Here is a 24380-nt window from a genome sequence, read left to right as displayed (position 1 = left end):
GCATTTAAATTCCGAAATCTTGGTTCCCCGTTTCAGCGTGCATAATGTCCTATTAAATATCACTGTCTTGTGTCTTATTTATCCCTCCAAGATAAGGTGGCAGTAAATTAGCCACTTTATTATATTTCGTTATCGTTGCTGAACATAAGTTTTTTTTTGTGATTTTACGCCTTTTGGCACCCGACAAATTACGCTACGAATTCGAAACTTTTCGGATCGTCTTTTATTACCGCAAAATAAACCAGATAAAAGCGACGATTTCCAGTACTCTAACATTGGTTCACACGCCGATTGAAACGTCGAATTAAAGGAATCGAGGGAAGGTAGACTGAAAGAGAAATCCTTGAATATGTGACTAATTTGGCAATATACAAATCGTTCAATTTTAAACGATTTATAATTTTATTTTAATGATTCAGGGTGTTCGTTTCTGGAGCTCAACCATGGAGAAGTCGGTAATCGTTAAGGATACAACTTCAGTTCAATTGGGGCAAAGTTGAAGTTGAAGAATATGCCGTTTAAAGATTTGAAAAAAAAGTTTACTTTCGGATGTTGTTTGAAAAAAAAACTGATAGTTTTGAAAAACTTTTAATTTTTGCCGGCTTATTTCGCCAGGCAATTCAAATTGATTGACGCTTCAGCATTGCAGTTTTTCTTCTTCCACGATGTGGCGATGCCCTACATGAAATTCGACGTTTCGGTTTTCGTCAACCATCATCAACATTCTTTATTCTTTTAGGCGCCATCTTGAACTTTTACATTTTAGAGTTTTTCGTTTTTTTTTTCTGATTCCAACGGTCTGTCGCGCGTTAAAGTTCAATCTGGTAGTTTGGTGGAAATTAAAAAAAACTTTTTTGCAAGGATTACCACGGAAATAACAAAGCGAAAAAGAGTCGAGGACCTTTTCAATGATGGGAATTGTACTAAATTGAATACAGCCCATAGAGACATTAGAGAGGCAAATTCAAAACCCGAACAAACCTGAACCTACCCGCACGTCCATTGTGTAGATTTTTGCAAATATCTTAAATCCACTAACAGAAAATGCAGATTCTTATACTAAAAATTCGAATCATTTTTTGGAAACACTGAAGCATAATGTGTATCTTTTCACTTAAAATACATTTAAGAAGATAATCTTATCATCACATTTCTCAAAAAAAAGAAGTTTTGTGTATTGTCTAGACATTTTTCTTGCATTTTTGCCGAATTGGGCTCTGAAACGCTTTGAAGATTAAAAGCAATTGAATTTCATTTACGCGTCATATCGATGATCTCTGGGCCACGCTAAAAACGAAGGTCGAGCTGTAATTTCCGACTGAACATGAAAAGTACAGTGGCTCGAATTTAGGTCACTGGCGCAGGTAACAAATTAAGTTTTATGATGATGTAAAACGCACTTAATTATTTGCGTAAAAAAATATATATTAAAATCCTTTCAAAACTTATTCAAACACATAAGTTACAATGTTTGTCTATTCAGGGTTGTCGAAGCTCGGTTTGTCGTAGCAGGACGGGTACAAGAGAATATGGAAAAAACTTTATTTTTCTACTTTTCGTCAAATGGACCTTTACGTGGCCACGAACAGTGGCTACGTCAAGCTTCACCTAAACTGAACTATCCTGAACATAAGAACAAAGTTGAAGATGATTGTGGAAAAACGAAACGTCGGATTGCGGGCGAGAGGATAAGTTGCAATAATAAAATATCTCCACGGTTGACCTCCAGAACCGGATGTCCTGTATTCCTTATTACTATTGCATCTTAACATCTATTAATAAGGAACTTGACGTTACAACAACTGAAGACTTGTCTTAACCATCAATACAGTGCAAAAAGTCCATCACAGTCTCGAAACGAATCCAACAATAACCATCACAGATCTCTTTCCTCTCGTCTGTCGCTAAGTCATATCTCAGCAGCAGCACTGTTCCTGTCATAATAATCCAAAGCTGTTGCAATAGCAGCCTTCGCAAACTCCCCGCTGCAAGGGCTGTTGCCCCAAAAGGGTCCGGGACAGCCCCTTTGCTCGAAACAGTTGTGGGGTGTGGCGGTGGGCGAGGTGGCCGAGCAGCACGAAACAATCGCCCATACACAGTTGCTGGGACCTGATGGTGGTTGTGGGGTGGGTGAACTGTTTTGTCGCGCATCTCCTTGTGTGGCTCCATGGACTAGCTGTGGCCGGGGAGGGGCTGAAGCTTCAGGACGCCGCGTAGGAATCACCGAAGAAGAATATTCTTTTTGTTGCCCTAATATTGCTATATAGTTAGGACGAATCGATTATACAAATACATCCTTACCTCCACTTAAAGGCATTTGCACCATGAAGGGTTTGCTGGTTCCCCAAATGGGGGCTTCGTTAAAATAATCTCCGAACCGGTTTGCGATCATCTCCTCATTTGGAGGCAAATAATTAGGCGCCTTGTAGTCTTTGTTTTCGCCGGGGTTGTCGACAGGAACACCGGGATTCGTATAGATTTGCTGAGGAGGGTAGAAGATGTAGCTGCCCCCCACTGCTCCATAGACAGGAATGTAGTAAGGGGGTGAAATTGAATGTGAAGCAGGTTTGAAATACTAAAATATGACACAAAGGTTGTTTTTTAGTTTCTTATTACAAGGATCTCACGACTTCCTAATGACCTTTCACCTCTGCCGAATGACTGGAGATTGTTCGCTTAAGCGAGGAATAAATGATGTCATTATTCGCTTTAATTAAGTCAAACAATAGTTTCGTTGATTTTATTTATTTTAACATAAAAGCGGAATAATCTAAAACTCATGTTTCATCGATCTTCCTCGACTCATCGATTTTTCTCGACGAAAAGGTGAAACGAAACCGAGTTGAAAGGGGGAATAAAACCGCTCACACATAACTACGAGAAAATTACGCCCTTCCAGGCCAACTATTTGATATTTAGGGGTAGGAATTTAGAGAGCGACACATGGGAGCTAATCAAATTTTAATATGCCTTCAATAGAAGCGGCTACAAAACATTTCAAATTTCTGCTTAACAAATTCCCCAAAATTCGTCCTACAGGCCAAAAAGAACTAATTTGTTACAAATTATGTTTTGGAGTGGTTTGTTTGAACTTATATGGAAATTTCCATAGTTAAAAATGTGTGCAAATGCCCGCTTTGGGTGCCATTAAATTTTTCTGTTTGGCATGAAATTCTGGTTAAATACGGTTCACCAATGGTAAATGCCACACGCACACAAATGTGGCAATGTAACACTGCTACACATACCTATCAACCGCCAACCATAGGAAATGACGTCAAAATGACCCGTAATAACAATTCCATCATTTACAAGATCGTGAAACATATGTCATTTTTACGGAATTCTCTGAGAATATTCTATAAATTCGAAATTTGCTAAGGAGAACATTGGAATATCTTTTTGTGAAAATCCTGCGTTCATTTTTAGAAACAAATGAGCGGCGCAGCGTTGCCCCTTCTCATCCTTGAATTCACTTAAAAAATTGCGACATTATTACATGCATTCTTTAAGTACTACATTACACAAGGCGAATCTTATGTAGGGGTTTTGAATTTAGCACAATATACACCAGACCAAGCCAGACCTCAAAAAACTAAACAAAGTCTTTATGAAATCTTTTTTCAAAATCTCTAAAACAATCGTAATATGCGCATATGAAAAAAAGTTTAAAAAAAGTCCGGGATTTTTTAAAAACCACTTTTCGACACGCGGACACCTCGCAATGGATCAATAACATGACTCGCGAGATCGCCAGACCTAAATCCATGTGATTTTTATCTGTGATGTTACATGAAAAGTTTGATGTTCACGACTAATATTGACACAGTGGCAGCGCGTTGCGCGGACAGTTTGGAAACGCCGCAGAAATATTTCGAGGAAAAAGATCTCTTCTAGCAACATGTACAGAGTCGAGGATAAGGCGAGCAACAGTTTATGTAAATTAAACCAACGGCGACAATTTCGAACACCTTCTGTAGCCAGTCCCGGACTGAATAGTGATCGAAGGTTTTGTTATTTATTCAAACTTTCATACGCGCATGTTCCGGTTGTCTATGAGATTCCGAAAAAATGTTACATAAAGACTTTGCTTAGTTCTCGAAGTCTATATCATGTTAAAAAGAAAAACCCCTACTTAAGGTTCGCCCTGTACCTATTTTGGATTCTTATTATGTTAAAACAAACTGATCTACGCCAATGGGCATTCCCATTAAAAAGTTCACCATTTGTTCTTTTTCCGAGATTTTCATTTAGATCAGTAGGGTTCCCGCAATGTGGAAATTTAGTAAACTTTTACACTTTCAAATTTTGCAAGAAAATTTATGTCAGCGAGTTACGATGTTTGGGATTTTATTACGCATAAATAAACTCAGTTGCTTCAATGGGGTTATATCCATTCAAAAGCCAAAAGTTCAATCTGTCTTCCCTGAAAAGTACGTATACAGGGTGTTTAAAAAGGCGGCAATATTTAAGGGAGTAATTTCTCAGGTCCTTTTATGGAAAAAGTTCCTATAGACATAGGTCTCGAAGTGTATCGTTTCCAAGATACAGGGTGTTGAATATTTTTAAATAACGGTTTTTGAAAAATAGTTCTAATATTTTTCACCGATTTTTTTTTTATTGGTAGTTGTTTGCAGTAATAAGAAGCTGATTTGGACCTAACTAGATTGAAATGATTAAGTCCAGTGACGTTAGCGGGGGGGGCTTGACCAAATTTATTGACGAGACAATATACGCCATTGACATTAATTAAATTTCAATATTGTTTTGGGAAAAAGTAACTAAAAATACAATTTTATGTGTTGAATTTTCGTCGTGTCTTGCTTCGTTTACGAGATAAAAGCAAAAACAGTTTCGTTGCATGTCCATTTATCATACAGAAATATTTTCAAAGTTTTTAGGAATATTTGCCAACGATTCGATTAAAAATAACTGTTTTTTTCACTAACATGCTAAATGTGTTTAAAAATCAATGACATGAATGTCGCTTGCTGCCTCTCAGTTAAACGACATTTAAATTATTTTTCAAAAATCTACATTTAAAATACAAATTCAAAACCCCGTGTCTTGGAAACGATACATTTTCGGACTTACGTTTATAGGAACTTGTTTTCATAAAATGACCTGGGTAATCATCGCGTTAAATATGGCCGCGTCTTTTTCAAACACTCCGTATATGAGTGCCGTGTTAGATGACTGACAATTTGATAAAGTTTCCGAGCGAGTTGTACAAAAAAGCTGTTTTTACTCATTTTCGAACTTCCGAATTTAGCCACCGAAGTTTCGTGTAAACCAGCGGCGTTTCAAATGCGTTTTAATTAATTTGACAACGTTAATTTCGTCGTTGCTTCAAGACTGAAAAATGTAAATCTATGAATCTTTGAAGCTTTAGATCTTCGGTTCTACGCGGCAACGTTGCTTAAAGAAATCTCAATGCTCATCATCCGTTCAAGTCTGAGGTGCACGAAAACAAAAGTTAAGCGCAACATTGCCATTTTCCTGACATGCTTTTAACGCTGCATTTTATAAGCTTTATAAACAGTTCTAACTAGGTTTGTCCTGATTTTATGTTCTGACAACCATTTCGCATTGTAGCTCACTGATTCACCAACAGTCGGGAGCATTAAACGTGCTCTTTTCAACAGTTTTAACTGCAAAAATTACAAATTGTCACACGCTTAAGCCAGTCACCGTTAATAACGTCGATTATCCTGGGAGCGTTTGGCTTAAATTTTAAACGATTATTTCTCCCAGCCCGTTTATTAGCGCAATCAGGAAACATCTGGGCTGAGTGATTAATTTTACGTACTTTTGCGGCATCGTAAACGGAAATCGAGTTGAAGGCAACGGGTACTGCCCAAGGGTAGTAGCTTCTCTTCCGCACCCTGCTTCCACCCTTGTCCAAGCCATTCACGTCCTGCAGAGCCATTAAGTGGAAGGAGACCACTGTCAGGCACTTCAAAAACATCTTCCTGCAATAATTGCAAAAGAAACCTCTTACAAATGAAAAAAAAAAAAATGAATTCTGGCTGTGACTGCGAAATAGGGGCGCAATGGAAATTCGCTCATAATAAAGACTCCTCGAGGTCGTAAGGGTTTTTTTTCCCACTATCTTATTGCCATGCGGACAAAGAGACGTCTGCGAGTGCACCTTACAATGCGAGGGTCAAAAATAAAGTCATATTTTAATTGGTGGGGTATGAGAATAATCGTTTTAGCGGAATTAGTCCCTTAGGGCCAATTGCTGTGGTCACTCTATCCCTTGATCTTTGACCTACATAATGCATGCGAGCCTCAAGGGGACGGTCTGCGTAATGTCATGCTTAAACTGATACATTTTTATAAAATGGTCCTTCTGAATGTTCAACAAATCAAATTAAATCGGGGTCAGTTTCAGTAAAAGTACCTACAAAGCCTTGTTGCAAAAGAATGTGTAATTGCTCTTAATAAAGGCCTGCACTTTTGCTTATTAGCAGCAGTCTTTGCCTCGTTAAGCAATGGTCAAAGATCGCAATATTAAGAATTCACCGGTCAAAGGAGTGGGTTCCCACATGATCAAAGTCAAAGGGGCACTATGCAAAAGTCTAAGATCACGATTGAAAGAGGAGCAAGTTCTTCGGCAAGCCGACACAAATTGTCTTTGAAATGGCGCAAAGGCTCTTCGAGAGAAGGTAATATTTGCGGAGGAAAAACAGGGTTCTTCTATTAACGGTACCAACTCTCTCATAACACTCCAAAAGAAGGTCATGACCCGGAATTTCTGGGGAATTATATTTATTGGAGTTAAACCTTTAACTACTAACCTGGTATCTTTATAAGGAATAATACTTGAAACTACATAGGTTTACTTGTTACGAATAAGTAACTGTACCAGATCGTTGAAGAAGTACGCGAGCTCCATTGACTTCGACGAAGATCGTTGCAAGTAGTTCAAATATTGATATAATTTTGATAGAACCTACACATATCTAGAAATATATAAGTAAGACGCTTTTAAGCAAAGACTGTTTACACGAAGAGTACTAGTGGTACTTGTTTAAATGATCTAGAAAGATTGTGTAATCGGAACAAATCACGTCAGTGACTGATATACAGGGTGGAGCATAACATCGTGGAAATAGTTCAGGAGGCTGTAGTGGTACCCTGCAAAATAATTAAAAAATGCTAATTGACCCGTGGACTAAAACGCACCATTTTCTATATACGGGGCGGCGTAGTTTCACAGATTTTCTCACATCTTGCGTTTGTCTCACGCATGTCTCAGGTGGAATTTATGAAAATGAAAAACGTCTAAAAACATAACAAAATTAATAAAACGGCTGAAATTCAGCTATGCCTTCCTAGATAACGGACCGGAATATACAGGGTTGTTCGCCCAGCCCGCCCGTTAAAAGTTCACCAGGATTTACAAGTGATAAAAATTCGAAAATTTTAAGTTCAGTTAACTTCGACGGGAACTATTTTTTTTTTAATATTTTCAATTTTCCGTCACTTCCGGTTTAACCGGAAATAGTTGTCAACTTTCGTATTTCAAATGCGACCTCCAGTATATTATTTTATTTTTAGATTCTACGTAATGTTCCGGACACATTTTATGTATAATGTACTTTAATTAGCTCTTATCGTTTTTGAGATATTCGACTTTGAATTAAAAACGTGCCTCTGTAATTATCAATTTTAAAACTGCATATTTCCGCATTTATATAATACAAAATGAAATCTTTATATTTCGCAGAATGCCGATACATACTCTTAGGTTTACATTGTTGCTATTTATATGCCTTAGTGCCATACAGAGTGTCCAAAATTAAGCTCCAAACGCTAATATTTTTGAAGTGGCAAAAGTCAATTTTTTAAAATAAAAAGTTCTACAACTTTAAGCAGTATCAAGTAGAGAATGTAATTCTCTATCACCCTGTATCAGGGTTACCCATGTCAATTCCAAACTATTTTCGAAATAATTGTTTCATTCTGTGATACTAGTGGCAGTATAGTAGTACACGTTTATTCTGGTAAATTTTTTAAATAACTCTCATTTATGATAGAACAATGCCTTATTTATTTTTCCATGATCATCTACGTGAAGGGTAAAAACTTACTAGAATAAATTTGTACTACTACTTTCACATAAAATTTAATTATTTCGAAAGTGGTTTAAATTAAATATAGGAAACTCTGATACAGTTCGTTGGAGAATTACATTTTCTAGTTGATACCGTCCAAAGTTACACAGTGTCCCATTTGAGAAAGTAGACTTCGGCGACTCGAAAAATGTGAATATTCGGAGCTGAATTTTGGACACCCTGTAAAATACTAAGCCATATAAGTAACAAAAATGTAAACTTAAAATTCTGTATTGACATTCTGCAAAATATGGAGATTGTGTCTTTAATAACTGCGAAGATGTGTAATTTTAAAATTGGTCATTACGAAGAGATGTTTTAATTCAAGGTTAAATATCTCAAAAATGGTTGAGGCTAGGTATAAGAGATTAAACAGAAAATGTGTCGAAAATATTACGCAGCATCTAAAAACGAAATAATATGCTGGGGGTCCCATTTAAAATAAACAAATAGACAGCTATATCCAATTAGACCGCAAGTGACAGGAAGTTGTAAATCAGAATCCATACAGAATGTTCCAAAAAAGCATAAAATAGTGCACGACCCAAAATAACATAACGTCCTGTATGCGGCTACCGACGATTTTGACATTTTTCTGTATCTCTAGTCTTAAAGAAAGTAGATGTATGAAATTTCAAAAGTTTAACTCAAGTCATTCGCGCGAAAAACGCAAAATATGAGGAAAACGTGAAATTTTGCCACCTTGTATACTGTAAATGGTGAGTTTACGACTATGGGTCTATTAACACTTTTTTATTATTCTGCAGAATACCATCGCCCTTGGAAGTGTTTTCATTATAAGTTACATTCTAATTATCGGGCATTTCAACCATACGCCACTGGTGCAACCGAGCGGGCGCGTCACTGATTTTAAAAATCGTAATTTAGAATGTCTCAAGTCGAATTGGAAACATTCACGGAATTCAAAATCGTCAGAACATCAAGGTGGAGTTCCTAAACGTTCTATCGGGTGTCTGGCAAGCTTCCTGTCTGAACTGTAGGCATTTTCGAATCCGTGTCAGCTAAAATTCTCGATAAAGGATTTAGCTCTATTTGCATCAGATAAGTTAATCCTCGTTTGCGCGGTAACACAACCGAGCTTTACCTTACTAGAGTTGCCTTAGTCGTCCACAAACAACAATTCGTCTTGCGGATTCCATCTCAACTTCCTGAACAACAGCTGTTTAGGACAACGGCGCGGACAACCGTCAGGTTTCGTTCATGTAAAATTGTGAATTTAAAATCAGATCTCGAAATGAGTCTGAGAATCCCCGGGAAATTTGAAAAAATCGAATTTGCAAAGGGACTCGAAATAATTTCAAGCGGACGAGTACCCATTATGGGTCGATATTTATGTTTCTGGACGAAAGCTGTAGTGGTCCCGGGAAAAATAGTGATTGTGGATCAACAATGTTTCAGCATTTTAAATATTCATCCAGTAAAGTAAACAAAGAGAATTTGGAGATGTTTATTTTCATAACTTGACTATCGACAAATTTTGCAACGTACCCGTTATGTTTCTGCGTTATACACGTCTACGTAACACTACTTTAATTATTATTTTTACCATATCTTGTTTATAGTTTATTTATGTTCTTACAAAGATCTGAAAGCTATTTGACGAAAGATAATGTTAAACACAACCTCTTCCGCCAGTTCAGCTGCCACCAGGGCGGCGACCCTGTTAATGTGTGCCCACCCACTCATTCACTGTACGCAATTCAGTTTTATTACTGAATGCGACCTCTCATTGTGATACATTATTAAAAAATTTATGTAAAATTTTGGCTGACTGTTCCACTTAAATAACTTGCATATATTCGTAATGGCGACCAAACCATTTGTTAAAGAACCGCGACTCTACTTAAGCAGGTGTTTAAAACTCTTTAAGCAGACGTTTTAAATACCCGCTTAAGGTACTCAAACACCCCTATAGATGGCAGCACAACTAGAGCAAAGCGGCCTAATTTAGGTTTTACGCATTGAAATTCCGGGTGTATTGTTAAAAATTTGCCCCCTCCTTGATTTCTCTAAGTGGAAATTAAAGTTAAAAAACTGAGACATGTGGACCCTAGAATAGAGGGGAAAGAAGATGAATGAAAAAAGTTCCCACCCCCGATAGACAACTTCGTAGATGAAGCACCTTTTTGGTTTTTCTTTTAGTTCCGTTTTTAGTAGGGAACATGGTTCAAGTGATGCATTATTTTAAAGGTCTTCGAATTCTTCAAAAAAGTGCCGAAATTTGTTATTTTTTTAATTAAATTTAATTGAAAAAATGAGTAATTTCTTGCAATTATCAAAAGATAAACGAAAAGCCTTTCTTTGTTTAAAAAAAGGGCCGTAACTATGTAAGTTTCATCCCGATTTGGCGAAGATTTTTGATGTGAGAAACCTGCTCTCTAGGTACAAGCTCTGATGTCATTCCAACACATTTTTAGCGTTACGAAAAGTTCGCAGACACACAACTAACGTATGAACTTTTTCGTCGTTTCTAATAAAATATAAAGAAATAGAACAATACCGATAAATAATAAAATAAAAATAGCATTATTGCAACTTACTTTATTCATGGAGTCAGCTCGGTAATAAATAATAAAAGACGAAAATAAGTCTAAGATCAACTTTATGTGACAAATAAATTGTCGAAGTTGTTAGAAAATCGTTTCCATAGCAACTTAGTATGTATTGTGGTTTAGAAAGGTAAATAGAAAATAGTCTGGTGATAAATTATTCGGGTTGGAACGTTAATAAATGTAAATAAATTATAGATTGGTGTGCCAGAAATAAAAAGCACTTTCGAAGTCTGAAATAAAAATTCCAGGTCCGTATTTAAAACAACGAAGTCGACGACGATTACTTAATTATTAAAAGCTGTACAATGACATTCGGTATATCGTTTTGTACAGAGTGAAAAGTAGTGAAGCTTTGTAATTTAAACTTCTTCTCCGTCACAAACAGTTTACGAAATACAAGGGATTGAAGTTTTGGACCGTTTTCATATTTTTCTAAATATCTAGGAAACTGCTAAAAACTGTGGCAACCTTGTAGCGGTTTTCTTAATCAGCTCCGCAAGGGGCCAGTTTTGTGTAATTTAGCGGTAGTGGTAATTCTCACGGATTCGGAGATAGCAATGACGATCACACCAAAAAAAAATCCTGCATAATATACGCTATTAATTAGTAATACTTATGGAAATTAACTTAATCACGATACGTCCCTGTTTGTCAAGAAGGAAGATGCGAGACTATATCCGAAATACGAAAAACATAGTACAGAGCATATTGAAGTATTCTATGTTATAGAAACGCACAGCTCCACTTATGGCAGAATAGGCTGGCAAGTGATTTGTTTTCGCTAGTTTTGACTGTAAAAACTTATCGAGAGACATAGACAAACTACGACTTATAAAAGTATCGAAAATCGAGGGAACAAAAAATCTGTGCATATAATTAAAAAGGAAAAAATTCGGTGCCGGCACTGCAATTCCGTTATAAAAAATAAATTTTTTTCTTCGGCTTTTTGCTATTTTAGTGGTGCAAGTAGGTTGTTTCAGGAATTAAAAACTTATTTTCCACAGTTTGCAATTCGACAAAGTTCTAATCTCTACAGCAAAAAAAAAAGAAAAAAAAACTTGGTGGAAATCTATTAAAACAGTCGAATAATAGGGAATTGGTGAGATTCCCCGTTTCCATGGCAACTGGGTTGAAGTTCAATTTAATTCAACCACATTAAAAGTAAATGAAGCCCCTTAAAACAACAAACCAGAGCCAAATTGAGTGGATAATAAGGACCTTCGGCCCCACTTAATGCAATTTGATTGGAGTTAGTCGTTATTAAAACAAACAAACAATTTTCTATTTGCCTCTCTACGAGCACAGTTGCAATTGAAAACTAATCAAACATCCCCTTCAATCTTCAAGTTACTCTATATTTCTGTTTTTTTTTATTTTTTTATTTATTTATTTTTTTTTAATCTGCTACTTACATTTTCTTCTTCTCACTTCCTTATTCAGTCACTAATAAAAAAAAAACTTGAATGGTCGCCAGATGACGTTTACTGCAGCGCGAGAGAACTTCCGATGTAGAATAACGTCTCCTAAGCATCCGCCACCCATAAATACCCATTTAACAATGGTTCAGTTCGTTCAACGCAATAAGCGCTGATTAAAGTCCACGTCACGGTCGGGCCCCAGAATCGAAAATTTTCTCTCCGTCATTATATTCCACGAGAAGCATGCAAATACTTAGGAATCGTATAGAAGAGACTACTTCCTGAATCTACCCCCCTCTGTGATCGGGGGCGACAGAATTAATTTGAACCACCGTCAAATTGCGTCATAATTTGTTATTGTATACTGATATCTTAACGAGGCCTATATATATATATATTAGACTGAGTAAACTAGAATTTTTGAAATGTGACTCATTGAAACATTAATGAATGTACGGTTTTATGGTGTTTGGTGTGCTCGAACGGAAAATTTCTAGTGACGGCATCTCCTCTAGTGAAAATCTTCTAAATCATCATTTGACCATCGGCGCTTCTTCGCTCTCGTTATAAATTTAAATTTGGTCATTTACGGGCCCGACAAAACACACTGATAGCGACCGACCAAGAAAGTTCCCCCTGTTGAATGCGTTTATCGCAAAATGCACAATTCCAACTTTTGTGTGGCTGATTTCAATAGTTTTGACTTGAATGGAGACGTAGAACAAAGTTACACGTTGTCAATTAGACAATGGGACAGAAAGTCCCCTTCACGGGAGCGCAAGAAAAGTGCAAGGTCGCTTTTAATTGAATTTCTAGGTTTCGGCATGTTTTGTCGAGCGGCGATAGTGGTTCGGTACTACCACCTACTTTTCATCGGAGATACGAATCACCACCCGTCTGATGTGAAACTGCAAATAACGATTCCGTTGAAATTATTAGATGCGATGCTTTGGTTGATGTTAATCAAGTTTGCATATTATCATCATCATCATCATCATCATCGAATGCATCCTCTTACGGGAATATCAACACTGGAAAATCTGCGAGTTTTGATATCTTAACGTGAATCAGGCGGCGCACAATAGAAATCAGCTCAGGTGCGGTGCCGCTCTGAGCAAAATTTCAATTTTTCGTTAATTTAGGAGCGATCTTTTCAATGCGCTTTTTTCGCAGCTCAAAAAGTGGATATAGTGACGACAACGTGAATTGAGCGGTTCGCCATAGAGCTCAGCTCAGTCCGGCAGCGTTTCTCTCCGTTCGGGTTGGTTCAAATTAGGTGGAGGTTAATTTTTTTTTTATTTCTCACCTTCAATCGAAATTTCAATATTCTAGTTTCCCGGGCGACGTTTCATTCTCCCTATTTCCAAGATACTCAAATCGGTCGGCAATCTTGTAACGACAACTCTATTATATCACAGTACATAGTTATTGATAAAGGAGAATGAATATTTATTAATTAAATCTGCAATAAATAAATATTCTTGAAGAAAATGCGAAATATACAGGGTGTCCAAGCGAACATTGAATATAGGAGATTAACATGGGAAATTGGTTTTTATTTTTTTGCGCCTGTACGGATTATCCAATTGAAAAATTTTTATATGGAGGTCATAGTATGCAAGACCGGCTATCTTTCAGTATTTTTTTCAGTCTTCTAGTTACAGCCGTTTTGGCTCAAAACGCCTCCAAAATTCAAAAATTTGAATGTCCCGCGTAACCGTTCGGCGCCATGATTGGTCAGAATTAATGTCAAAACACAATGTCGCCAACAACGTAAGCGTAAACACCCCATTTCAAATTAATTTTCCCTTTTTGCTGATTTCTAACTTATTTAAGAATTAATTCAGGGAAAAATCAATGGAAAACCTGAGGATAATTATTATGTGGTCTGCTTTGATGTCCCTACGGTAAATACGCAAGTTTTGTTTTGAATTAAATTTAAAATTGCCCGCGAAGATTCTGTCTAGTAAGTGAGATAAAAGGTTAGGTTAGGTCTTTGTGTTATCATTATGGGGTAATAAGAAACTTGCGTATTTACCGTAGGGACATCAAAGCAGACCACATAATAATTATCCTCAGGTTTTCCATTGATTTTTCCCTGAATTAATTCTTAAATAAGTTAGAAATCAGCAAAAAGGGAAAATTAATTTGAAATGGGGTGTTTACGCTTACGTTGTTGGCGACATTGTGTTTTGACATTAATTCTGACCAATCATGGCGCCGAACGGTTACGCGGGACATTCAAATTTTTGAATTTTGGAGGCGTTTTGAGCCAAAACGGCTGTAACTAGAAGACTGAAAAAAATACTGAAAGATAGCCGGTCTTGCATACTATGACCTCCATATAAAAATTTTTCAATTGGATAATCCGTACAGGCGCAAAAAAATAAAAACCAATTTCCCATGTTAATCTCCTATATTCAATGTTCGCTTGGACACCCTGTATATGTGAGCATTCCTTGCCCATATTGAAACTATTGATCAATTATCTGAAAATGTCACGGAGTTCTGGCGCTAAATTCCTCCCAAGATAAGTGCGAGAAAATGGTAAAAGGGCTGTCATGAATCCCCTCGCACTTCTCGTTTATGTTAAGATCGTTAATTGGCATTATCTGGAAGTGATACAGGCTTTTGGTACCAAGTTCTTCCCCAGATTAGCATGGGAAGAGACGGTTGGTTACAAATCCCCTTAGCGTAGGTGAGATGGATGTTTAGGTGTTCAGTACCCGTGGGAAAAGGGGTGGACAACCCTTCCATCCTATCGGTTCTCTCGCGAAGAAGGGATGTGTTCTGTGTATGGATACCGGGTTGTATCGGGATTCCACTGCTGGATCACGGGGGATAAAGAAGTGCTTTGAGAATTGTGTCGTTTCTCTCCACCCTTGAACCGTGAATCTTTCATATACATTGAAGAGGCCGCACACTCTTTAACGGAAAATTGATCTAGATTAGAAAGCGAGCATTCAGGGTAACTCGTTGTAGTATTTTTATCACACAAATACAGTTATAAACATATATCAGAATAAAATGGTTACATCATGTACTAAATAGCTATTATGAATCCAAGCCGATATTAATTACTCATGATCACATTTATATACTTAGGAGAGAAAGGCGAAAATACGTTCGACAATAATTATTGTTGCTATAGAACAATACAAAAAAATTGACCACATTTTCATGGAAGCTTGATTTACGATTTAACGTCCGACATAATGCTACAAAGATGTCCCTAATGGGCGGCTGCTAGGAAAAAAAATATATGTGTTCCCGTGTGTGTTCCATCGCGTACAATACAAAGTGTTGTGCTTCTAGTATCCTGCGTCATTAAATTCTTGATCGCGTGCGGACTCATGTTTAAAACTCATTCACGAGATGACCGAAATTGCGAGAGGGGTTTTGTTTATAAACGGCTGTTAAAAAAAAAAAATTAAAAAAATCCAACGGAGTCAAATCGGGTGAACTAGGGGGCCAGAATATTGCATCCGACTACTCTGCTCTCCAAACACTTCCTGAAAGCGTTCTTTAACACGCCTTGTGTTACGTATACAGTAAAATCTCCCTTGGCGGACATCTCCGATAAGCGAACCTCCCTTATAATCGGACAGTTTTCTGAACTCTTTTTCTCAAAAGATTCTAATAAATATTTTTGTATTAAGCAGACTCTCTATTAAACGGACACGGATACTGAATTTAATTCCCTTTTTATATTTCTTCTCTCATAAACGAATAACCGTTACTCTCCGATAAGAGAGTTTATTTACGAAGAGTTTTTTCAGCGATATCCTTTCCCGGCAGTTCACGTATAATTGAATATTCAGCGGTGCTTTAATCATACCTCATTTATTTTTGCCCGATAAGGCACAATCGTTGGGACTTTCGGGTTTCTTCCTGGATGCTGCAGGTGTTCTGGCCGCTCATAACAATTTTCCAAAATGTGCGATGCCAATAATTAAGGATTTACGAATCTGATGCTGTGCAATCAGTGAAAAAACAACCTACAAGGGCGGCATTTCGAATAATCGGGGATCGAACCCCCAACAAGGCATTAATTTGTGCGGCAATGTTTCTCGTTGTGTGTTTATAGTGTTCGTAAGGTAGCAATGGCCCCAAAAAAAGTGTGCATGTTAACTCTAAAGGGAAAGGTGCATGTAGTGGAAGTTTACGATGGAGAAAAACTCAGTGCACGTAATTTGGCGGCTCGATTTAATATAGGAAAAACCCAGGCAAGCTAACTAATTAACAAGAGGATATAACTATTAAACAGTTGTACATCATTTAACTCGAAGCAGAAGAGATCGTTCTTCAAAGCTAAGTCGCTTAACACTGACCGACTACTACTGAACTAAACCGACTTATGAATGGTTTGTTAAAGCTCCGAAAAGTCCTATATCAGGACCTGTAATTCGATCGAAGGCGAAAGAACTTGCAGAAAAAAGTGGGGTTCCAGGATTACGGTGCTTCTTCTGGATGGTTGGAAAAATTTCTGATTCAATACAACAATACATTGCGTTCAATTTGCGAAGAGGCTGCCATTGTCAATGCCGACGTGGAGGTTCTCGAGAACGATATCTCGGTATTACTAAAAAACTACGTGCCAAGGAACATCTACAGCGCTGACGAGACTGGACTTTACTTTCGGACATTATCTGAAAAAACATTTGCGTTAAAAGGTGAAAAATGTGCCGGTGGAAAAATGACCGAAGAACGGCTCGCCATTTTACGCTGTGCAAATATGGCGGGTGACAAGGAAAAGCTTTTAGCCATCGGGAAATCAGCCAGACTTCGTTGTTTTAAGAAGCTGGACATGCGTATTTTGCCTGTCACGTGGTAATTCCGACAACAAATCTTAACCAGTAACATCACGACAGAATGGCTAGGGAAAAACGGAACGTTTTATTATTTACTGACAATGCCGCTTCTCATCCGAGGCATCTCAATCAGCAGAACATTAAAATCGTTTCATTACCACCAAATACAACTGCTTTATATCAGCCATTGGATCAGGGAATAATAGAGAATTTTAAGATGAATTATCGTTCAATCAGCTATAATCAGCATATCTGCGCTGTTGCTGGCGCATGCACTCTTCCTCCGTGTTTATCTCCATCACTGCCCCCAGGTACCCTTCAATTGCACCACGGGGCCTTTTTGAGCTCAATAGGAGCTTCGTGCAGCTTTCCTTGTTAAATTCCTCTATGCAAGTGTTACTCAACCTAAACTAACCCGAACCGGTTAATTAAAATTTACTTATTTTACTGAAAATTTTTGCCGAGCATTAAACGTATCAGTTACGTAAATCTCGGTGAGGTGTATTTTCTCCACAAATCAACAAATTTTCGTTTTGTTCTTGAAGAGATTGTTTATTAACTATTGATAAGATAATTTGAGCTTCACATAGTTTTCAATATTTTAATGGCCCTCTTGTGGGTTTTGAAATTTGGTTGGCCTGTAAATGATATTTGCTTGGAGAAGGCTTCATAATGGCTATTTGTACGTAATGAAACTATATTAGACTGATATTCGTAAATAACTATTTCTGTGTTCGTTAGCCTAATAAAAATACGAATTTGAATATTCTTCTTGGCCTCTTGCTCCGTTGGGTGTTGCTATAAATCCGATTTTGCTATAATAACACTAGTAGTTATCAAATTTCATTGTTCGTTGGTTGGTTTGCGAATTTCTGCCAAATAGGCTTTAGAAACAAAACAATAAAATTGTTGCGGTGGCGTTTGTCCCCATTTCTCCACCAGATTAAAGGATGATTCTCAGTATATACATTCTGTTTCCATCCCATATTCGTTCCATACACTTTACATACAATTTGATAGTGTACGGTTGATAAGACTAGCGGTATGCAAACAGAAAGGACATGTATGTGTGTACCCGTACGCAACAGGATACTGTGTACGGGTGTCCCAGATTCAATGTTACAGCCACTATTTTGACAACCTCTGTTGATAGAGAGAAAATACTCATACAGAAGGTGGAGCAATTAGTATTGAGAGCTCTTTGAAGAATAATTTTTGTATACGAGGTGCGTTAGAAGTGAGTTACGGTTCTAATTTTGCTTTTTGAAATGAGACTCCCTGAATGCTTGTCAATTTTCCAATTTCCATTTCAATTCTAAATACTTCATATAAGATACGTATTATCCGCAATCAAGAATATATTGCTTATGCTCACAATGTTTCAACTAAATTCTGAATTTATTTAGAATTAGGTGGACTAGATGGCTATTTACAAATATGGTTCGAAATGTTCTCCATTACAAATGAAAAATTCTTCCATTCTCCTATTAAACTCCCTTGACTCAGAGGCCTTAACCATAGCAGAGGGAATGTGGGCACGAGCCGTTCTTATCCTCGTCTGTAAACTTAAATTTTAAAGTGATTAAAAATAGACAATATCTTCCTATCAGCAGATAGCCGGACAAGAAAAAGCCAAGTGGCGTCAAATCTGAGCTGCGGGCTGGCCAGTTCATGGGTCTACTGATCGTTGTTAACTCATTTCCATGCGTTGCTTCCAAATATTCTGTAACCCATTTAGAATTATGGGCAAGTATACCACCATCTAGATGCCGCTTACTCAAGGAAACGTAATAGGAGAGTGGAGCAATGAGTAAATTCAGAAATTTGTTGAAACATTGTTATAATTAATGAAACGTTGACTGAAGACCATATGCACCTTATATGAAAAGTGTCTAGAATTAAAACAGAATTTGGAAAGTTGACAAAATTCAGGGGGTACCGTTTGAAAAAACAAGATGTATCCCGCATGCCAAAATTATTGTGCCTCGTGCAACTTTAAATGTGCCCTACGAGGATTGTATGGATATTGTCCTTCTATTTACAGGAGTTGTCAAATTGATGATTGCAACAATGAATCTGAGACATCCTGTATACGGTAATTTGCAGAACAAATATAGGCTGAAAGCGGAACATGTGGTAAGAATTGACGTTAAATGAGAACAATGTAAATGAATAAAACAAATATTAATTTAAACAATTAAACTTTGAGTAATAAATTCATTCTTATAAGAGTGCTGACCGTTTTGAATAACCCCGCATTGCAAAAATGCAAGAAAGCCGCTAGGAAAACTGGAAAATTGAAAGAAAACTATTTCCTTCGTGGATTTTTCAAATTTCGAAAAATTACGGTAAATTTTAAACTTTTTGATAAAAAGTTGTAATTTGACAATTATAGATAGTCATTTATTTTTATTCTTTTTTTTTTATTTGAATTTCATTTCTTACGATGTTTCTCATTACAAAATTTGGTTAAATTCATAATTAAACGTTTTTCCCATGTGACGCCTACTGCAGTAACGGTCTGATAGGGCAGGGGGAGAAGAGGACTGAGACAATGTTGCGTTACAGACGAAGAAGAGCGGCGGACTTTCCTGATCGGCGTTTTTCTGAGGAGAAAGGGTGCGGTCATAAATTTTTTTTACCAGAGCGCCAAATTTGCCGATGCCGGCCCTGCCTACTCATGTAAGACTGCGGTGGACAATTCGCTATTGCTCTGAATTCATCTTTTCTTAACACAGCAAAGCCCAATTCTTTTTCCAACCCGTCAAGAAATGCGCTAAATATAACAATGTAATAGCAGAGCCATCCGTATTTGAATCATTGCAAGCTATAATTAATTAAACCGGCACTTGATTTACTTTTAAATTTATGCAAAATTCCTTCTCTGTCCGACTAACTAATTTCCAATGCATATGACATGCTGACCAACGCCGACCAGCACTGACGAAATACTGATTAAAATTGTTCTCGTTGTGCGGTACATTTACAATCCTCAACTTTTGCCTTGAGTTTGAGCCTCTATCGATTTTTTTTTTAATATGGACCAACTTATACTATTGAGATGAAGTCGCAATTGAGAACATTAAGTGGTTTAAAGAGGGTGTTGGCAGTCTGATGGAGTATAGAGCAAAATACGTACCGCCATGCTTTTTGTTTGTCCTACAAATAATATGTCTGATACGAGGAGGAGGCGCAGTATTAATTTTCATTCAAAGGCACGTCCGTGTAATCTATTATTGACTTATCACGCTATGACACCCTTGCTTGTCCTGTAAATTAATCGCCATTGTGAAGGGTATCAGTTGTTAGTCTTTGTGTCCTGCAGACCTCTATTTGTACCAGTATAATAAAGGACAATGTTTAAGCCGAAGAGTTAAATAAAAGATCTTGGAAAGGATTTTCAAAGAAAAATGAAACTTAACCGACAGTTACGCCAGCAATGATTCCTGATGACTCAATAAGTAATATGCCTTACTTCAAGCTGTGCTGTAATATAAGGAGTACACGTTTGATTCAATTAGTCATAATTAAATCCTGATTAACAGGCATCTAATAAACAGTCGGAAGGATTACTGGGCAGTTTTCCCATTAACAATGCTCAACAAATAGATTTTTATGTTACTTATTAATACCAGATAAAAATATTTATTCTTCATTGTTCCAATCTTGACAACGGGGTGGACCATCAGTTAAGTGCTATTGTTACCATTGAAATTCCAATTATTCACACTTCTGCACTGAAGTTAATTGGCTTTTGTTTACATTCAAAAATACCAAGGTAGCTGGTGTGAAGGTAGTTAGATGGATAAATAGACTTAGGCGGGTTTGCTCACACCCGCTTTTATCACGTTGAAGCTTCTGTGCCTACGTTTCACTTCATTGTAGAAAATAAGTTTCTAAAAAAATTAATTTTTCTAGACCCACACCGACACTGAGTCACACCTAGAGAACACCACACACCACTACAAAACTACCAAAAACCATCAATAACATGTCACTTCGCAGAACGGCCAATGAGCGTCCCCCAGCCCGTAAGTTAAGTGTGTTAGTGTTGTAATGTACGGAGAGCTAGCTGTATGTATATAAATACACTGCTCAAAAGAATCTAAGGACCATCCATTCTTTTGGCTGTGATCTTTATATAATGACGTTCATTGATAATAAATTCACATAAAATTTCTCCAATACCTCGTGTTACCACCAAAAGCATAAATAACAACACGGCAACGTCTTGGCATGCTCAAAATTACCCTATCTATAACGTCTTGTGGTAAAGCTGCTCCCCGAGGATGTTCTAAAAAGCCAAATTGTCATAAACACGCGCCGTAAGCGGATAGAGTTGCCTTTGCAGCATGTCCCATACGTGCTCAATGGGAATCAAGTCGGGTGATTGTCATGGCCAATTCATAAAAGTTACATTGTTGTCCTTGAACCAACGCGCAGTAGTAACATGTAACATTGTCTTGCATATAGAAGACTTCTAAGACAACAGCGTATAAAAAAAGGAAGGACAACAGATTCGAACACGTAGACTTGGTACCGCACTTGGTTCGGCATTTCTGACAAACAAACGAGCTCGGTTCGATGATGCAATGTGATACCACCCTATGCTATCATGGAACTTACCCCATTATTATGGACTTCCTGAAAATGCCTCTTTCATCCTATCCTCCATATCCTGTTTCGCGCCAAATACGTTTGGATATCAGGTCGAAATCCCAACCGAGACTCATCTGTGAATAACAGATTAGCCCATTTTCCAATATGAGGATTTGTCGACAATTGTCCTTATTCCGTAGATAATTTTGAGCAGTGTAGTCGTGATTAAGTGTGTTTGATTATAGTAAATACTGCACACAAAGTTTAATCATTATCATCTCGTCGATAATCAGTAACTTTCAATAGGTTTATAACAGCTTTGTTTCAGCAGGAAGGGAAACCAATTCCGAATCATCGAAAACGGTCTGAAATATTTTCAGCCTTAAGCGACCTTACTGATCGTATTTCAGACAATTTCTAGAGATTTAAAATCAGTTTATGTCTCTGTTGGAATAGCCCTCAAATTTTTTTGAAAAGGACAGTGGCGAACCTACGGGTAAATGAGCTTCGGTGCAAAGCAATTTTATGCCGATCACTGCCATGAACACTAACCTGCTCGCAGCACTCAAGATTCAATACATGCGCCACTTGCGTATCGCAACATTTTTTTAACAGGTTTTCTCACGTTGATTTTATTCTTGTTCTCCTTGCTATTACGTTTATTGTAATTAAATGCAAAATTTTTCAAAACATAATGAACATTTACGTCACTCAATAAAATACACTAAGTTATTAGCGCATTACATCCTTTTTGTGTATTTAATTTAAGTAATTGTTGGTTGAATATTGTGTTTTGTGTATACCTGTGTTTTTACTAACTTCGAAAGGGTGTTTTTCAAACTAGAAAAAACATCAAAAGCTCCGAATGTACGTTGATAATGGCGTGTCAATCTTCTTAAGGACAACTGGCATTTTTTGTTCCTCGGGGTGTCCACAAACTCAACATCCACCAATTGACAACATGCTCTTTAAGTCAATTGAACATTTCCAAAACACAGTGGCGTATTTGCATTGTTTCTCAAAATTTCCTCGCACTTCCCAAATTAATAAAATACTAAAATAAATCGAAGGGACAAATATACACGCGCACGCAATTCATAGGCACATACGGGTCCATTTGTATATACAACAATTCCCGGCATTGTTACAGAACGGATATGGGATGGAAACGGACTCTATAGAAAAAAAAAACAATTTCAAAATTGGAGTAACATGAAAATTATATAAGTGGTAGAAATAAGGTCTAAATAGCTAACAATTATCATTCAAAAATGTTTTAATCAAAGTAAATGTTCATAATCTGATTAATCAAGTTCAGCAAATCAGTCAGTACTGAAATAGCACGTGGGACGCAGCGTAAGTGCGCAGCAAAATCATTTTGACCTTTTACGCGATTTTCATTGCTAACTAAAATTCTTCACCTTCGACCTATTGCGAAAGATCGACCTTATCCGTAGGTTATTATTTATGTATATTTATAATATTTCCCAGAAGTATTAGGAAAAGAGTTGAAATTTATTCATATTTTCGTATCATTAAAATGGCCAAATATCGTAATTCTATTATCGTAGACTATCCTTAACGCCCGGAGGTTAAAATTTCTTGTGTCTCAGCCAACAAGATAACGTTCCTGAAAATGGAGAAATTGACGAATGCACTGCTTTAATTTCGTCGCTTTTATGGAAATTACCTTGTAGGTAAAGTTGCCGCGAGTTTGAAAAACCGGACCTAAAAATTTTAGGAACAATCCAAAACGTACGATCGTGGAGCGTCAGAGGAGTCAGATTTTGAAACAGGAATTCTGGCTTCTAGAGCGACTAAACTTCACCTTTCTGGTGAATTTCGGTAACCATAAATCGGAATTTATTAATGTTGCGTATAAAACTCGGAAAAACAGTCTTAAAACACAAAATTTTGCAATTATTTTGCTGAGATACGCGAATTTTCACATCAAATCCACCACATCGAGTAAGGATAACTAATGACAACTATGACAGGTTGACAGGGAATGAGCTTTGGGGGTGCTTCTCGCCGTTTTACGCATTAAGTGTGAATGAAATGGACTGGTGATACTCACAATTCGAACTTTTTCCCAATTTAAGCGGAGATCCTACACGGGGCCTGGAAATTTCCAATGCTGACGCCATTCAACTTAAGTGTACGTGAACATTCTTTATTTTAAGATAATAAAATAAAATATGAAATTTCGTATATGCATACAGAATTTAATCCGTGTTATGATTATTCGTCATGAAGGCGACATTAAAGTAATAAACTGAACGCTAATTCTATAATGAATTTGGAACTTCCGCTTAACGAGGAAACGCAATCATAAATTTTCATGCCATAAAGCAGGTAAATTATAGCAATAAAGGTTGGTTATTCAACAGCAGAACTAGCAACATTTTAAGTATAATTAAAAACTGGAAGGACATAGTCGTATAATGATGATAATACATATTATTTACGAGCAAAAACAAAGAAAATGATAAAGTTTTTAATCGTGTTTAGTCTCATCGGGATGATATCACCGATTTGTTACAGAAAAATACACAAGGAAGAACTTTATTCGCCAACGACCAATAGGTGGCAAAGCAATTCTCGAATTCTTAGTTTTATAACTATTAAAATAAATAACACTTACCGATTCCAAACAAACGCACACTACATGGTATTTTGATACCTACCGCTTAAAATTCCTGGTACCCACTCTTATTTACAACTGCTATCGGAATACCCAGTAGACGACGAAAACAACGTGGAACGAAAAACCACTAACGATGGTCCGTTTACACGAACTTTGCACGTAACCAAACCGGCCAATCAATGACATTGTTTATGCTAATGAGGACCCGA

General features: G+C 37.1%; 2 protein-coding genes across 7 annotated transcripts in view; one reads left to right on the top strand and one right to left on the bottom strand.

The window, feature by feature from the left end:
- Nucleotides 1–24380, top strand: part of LOC136345412 (nuclear receptor-binding factor 2-like) — a 37000-nt gene that overhangs the window by 2963 nt on the left and 9657 nt on the right. Inside the window, exon 3 of one of the 3 annotated variants that reach the window (XR_010733138.1) lies at nucleotides 20844–20956. The exons of the other annotated variants lie outside the window; for them this stretch is intronic. The gene's annotated coding sequence lies outside the window, so the exon portion shown is untranslated. The remainder of the gene's footprint in view (nucleotides 1–20843; nucleotides 20957–24380) is intronic. 3 annotated transcript variants of the gene reach the window in all.
- On the bottom strand, nucleotides 349–24341 carry hdly (hadley). 4 transcript variants are annotated; one of them, XM_066293694.1, is made up of 4 exons: nucleotides 24212–24341; nucleotides 5810–5972; nucleotides 2302–2575; nucleotides 349–2250 (listed from the first exon to the last, which is right to left on the bottom strand). In XM_066293694.1, the coding sequence occupies exons 2-4, from the start codon at nucleotides 5966–5968 to the stop codon at nucleotides 1910–1912; spliced, it is 774 nt and encodes a 257-aa protein (XP_066149791.1). In that variant the 5' UTR covers nucleotides 5969–5972; nucleotides 24212–24341; the 3' UTR covers nucleotides 349–1909. The 4 variants fall into 4 exon arrangements, with proteins under 4 accessions (XP_066149791.1, XP_066149790.1, XP_066149794.1 ...); XM_066293693.1 differs by having other exon boundaries at nucleotides 24169–24278; XM_066293697.1 differs by lacking the exon at nucleotides 24212–24341 and adding an exon at nucleotides 12109–12333 and having other exon boundaries at nucleotides 2302–2482.

The sequence above is a fragment of the Euwallacea fornicatus genome, chromosome 19 (genome assembly GCF_040115645.1).
Source record: "Euwallacea fornicatus isolate EFF26 chromosome 19, ASM4011564v1, whole genome shotgun sequence".
Taxonomy (NCBI): domain Eukaryota; kingdom Metazoa; phylum Arthropoda; class Insecta; order Coleoptera; family Curculionidae; genus Euwallacea; species Euwallacea fornicatus.
Note: the sequence above shows the minus strand (reverse complement) of the source record. Positions and strands in the feature narration are given on the sequence as shown.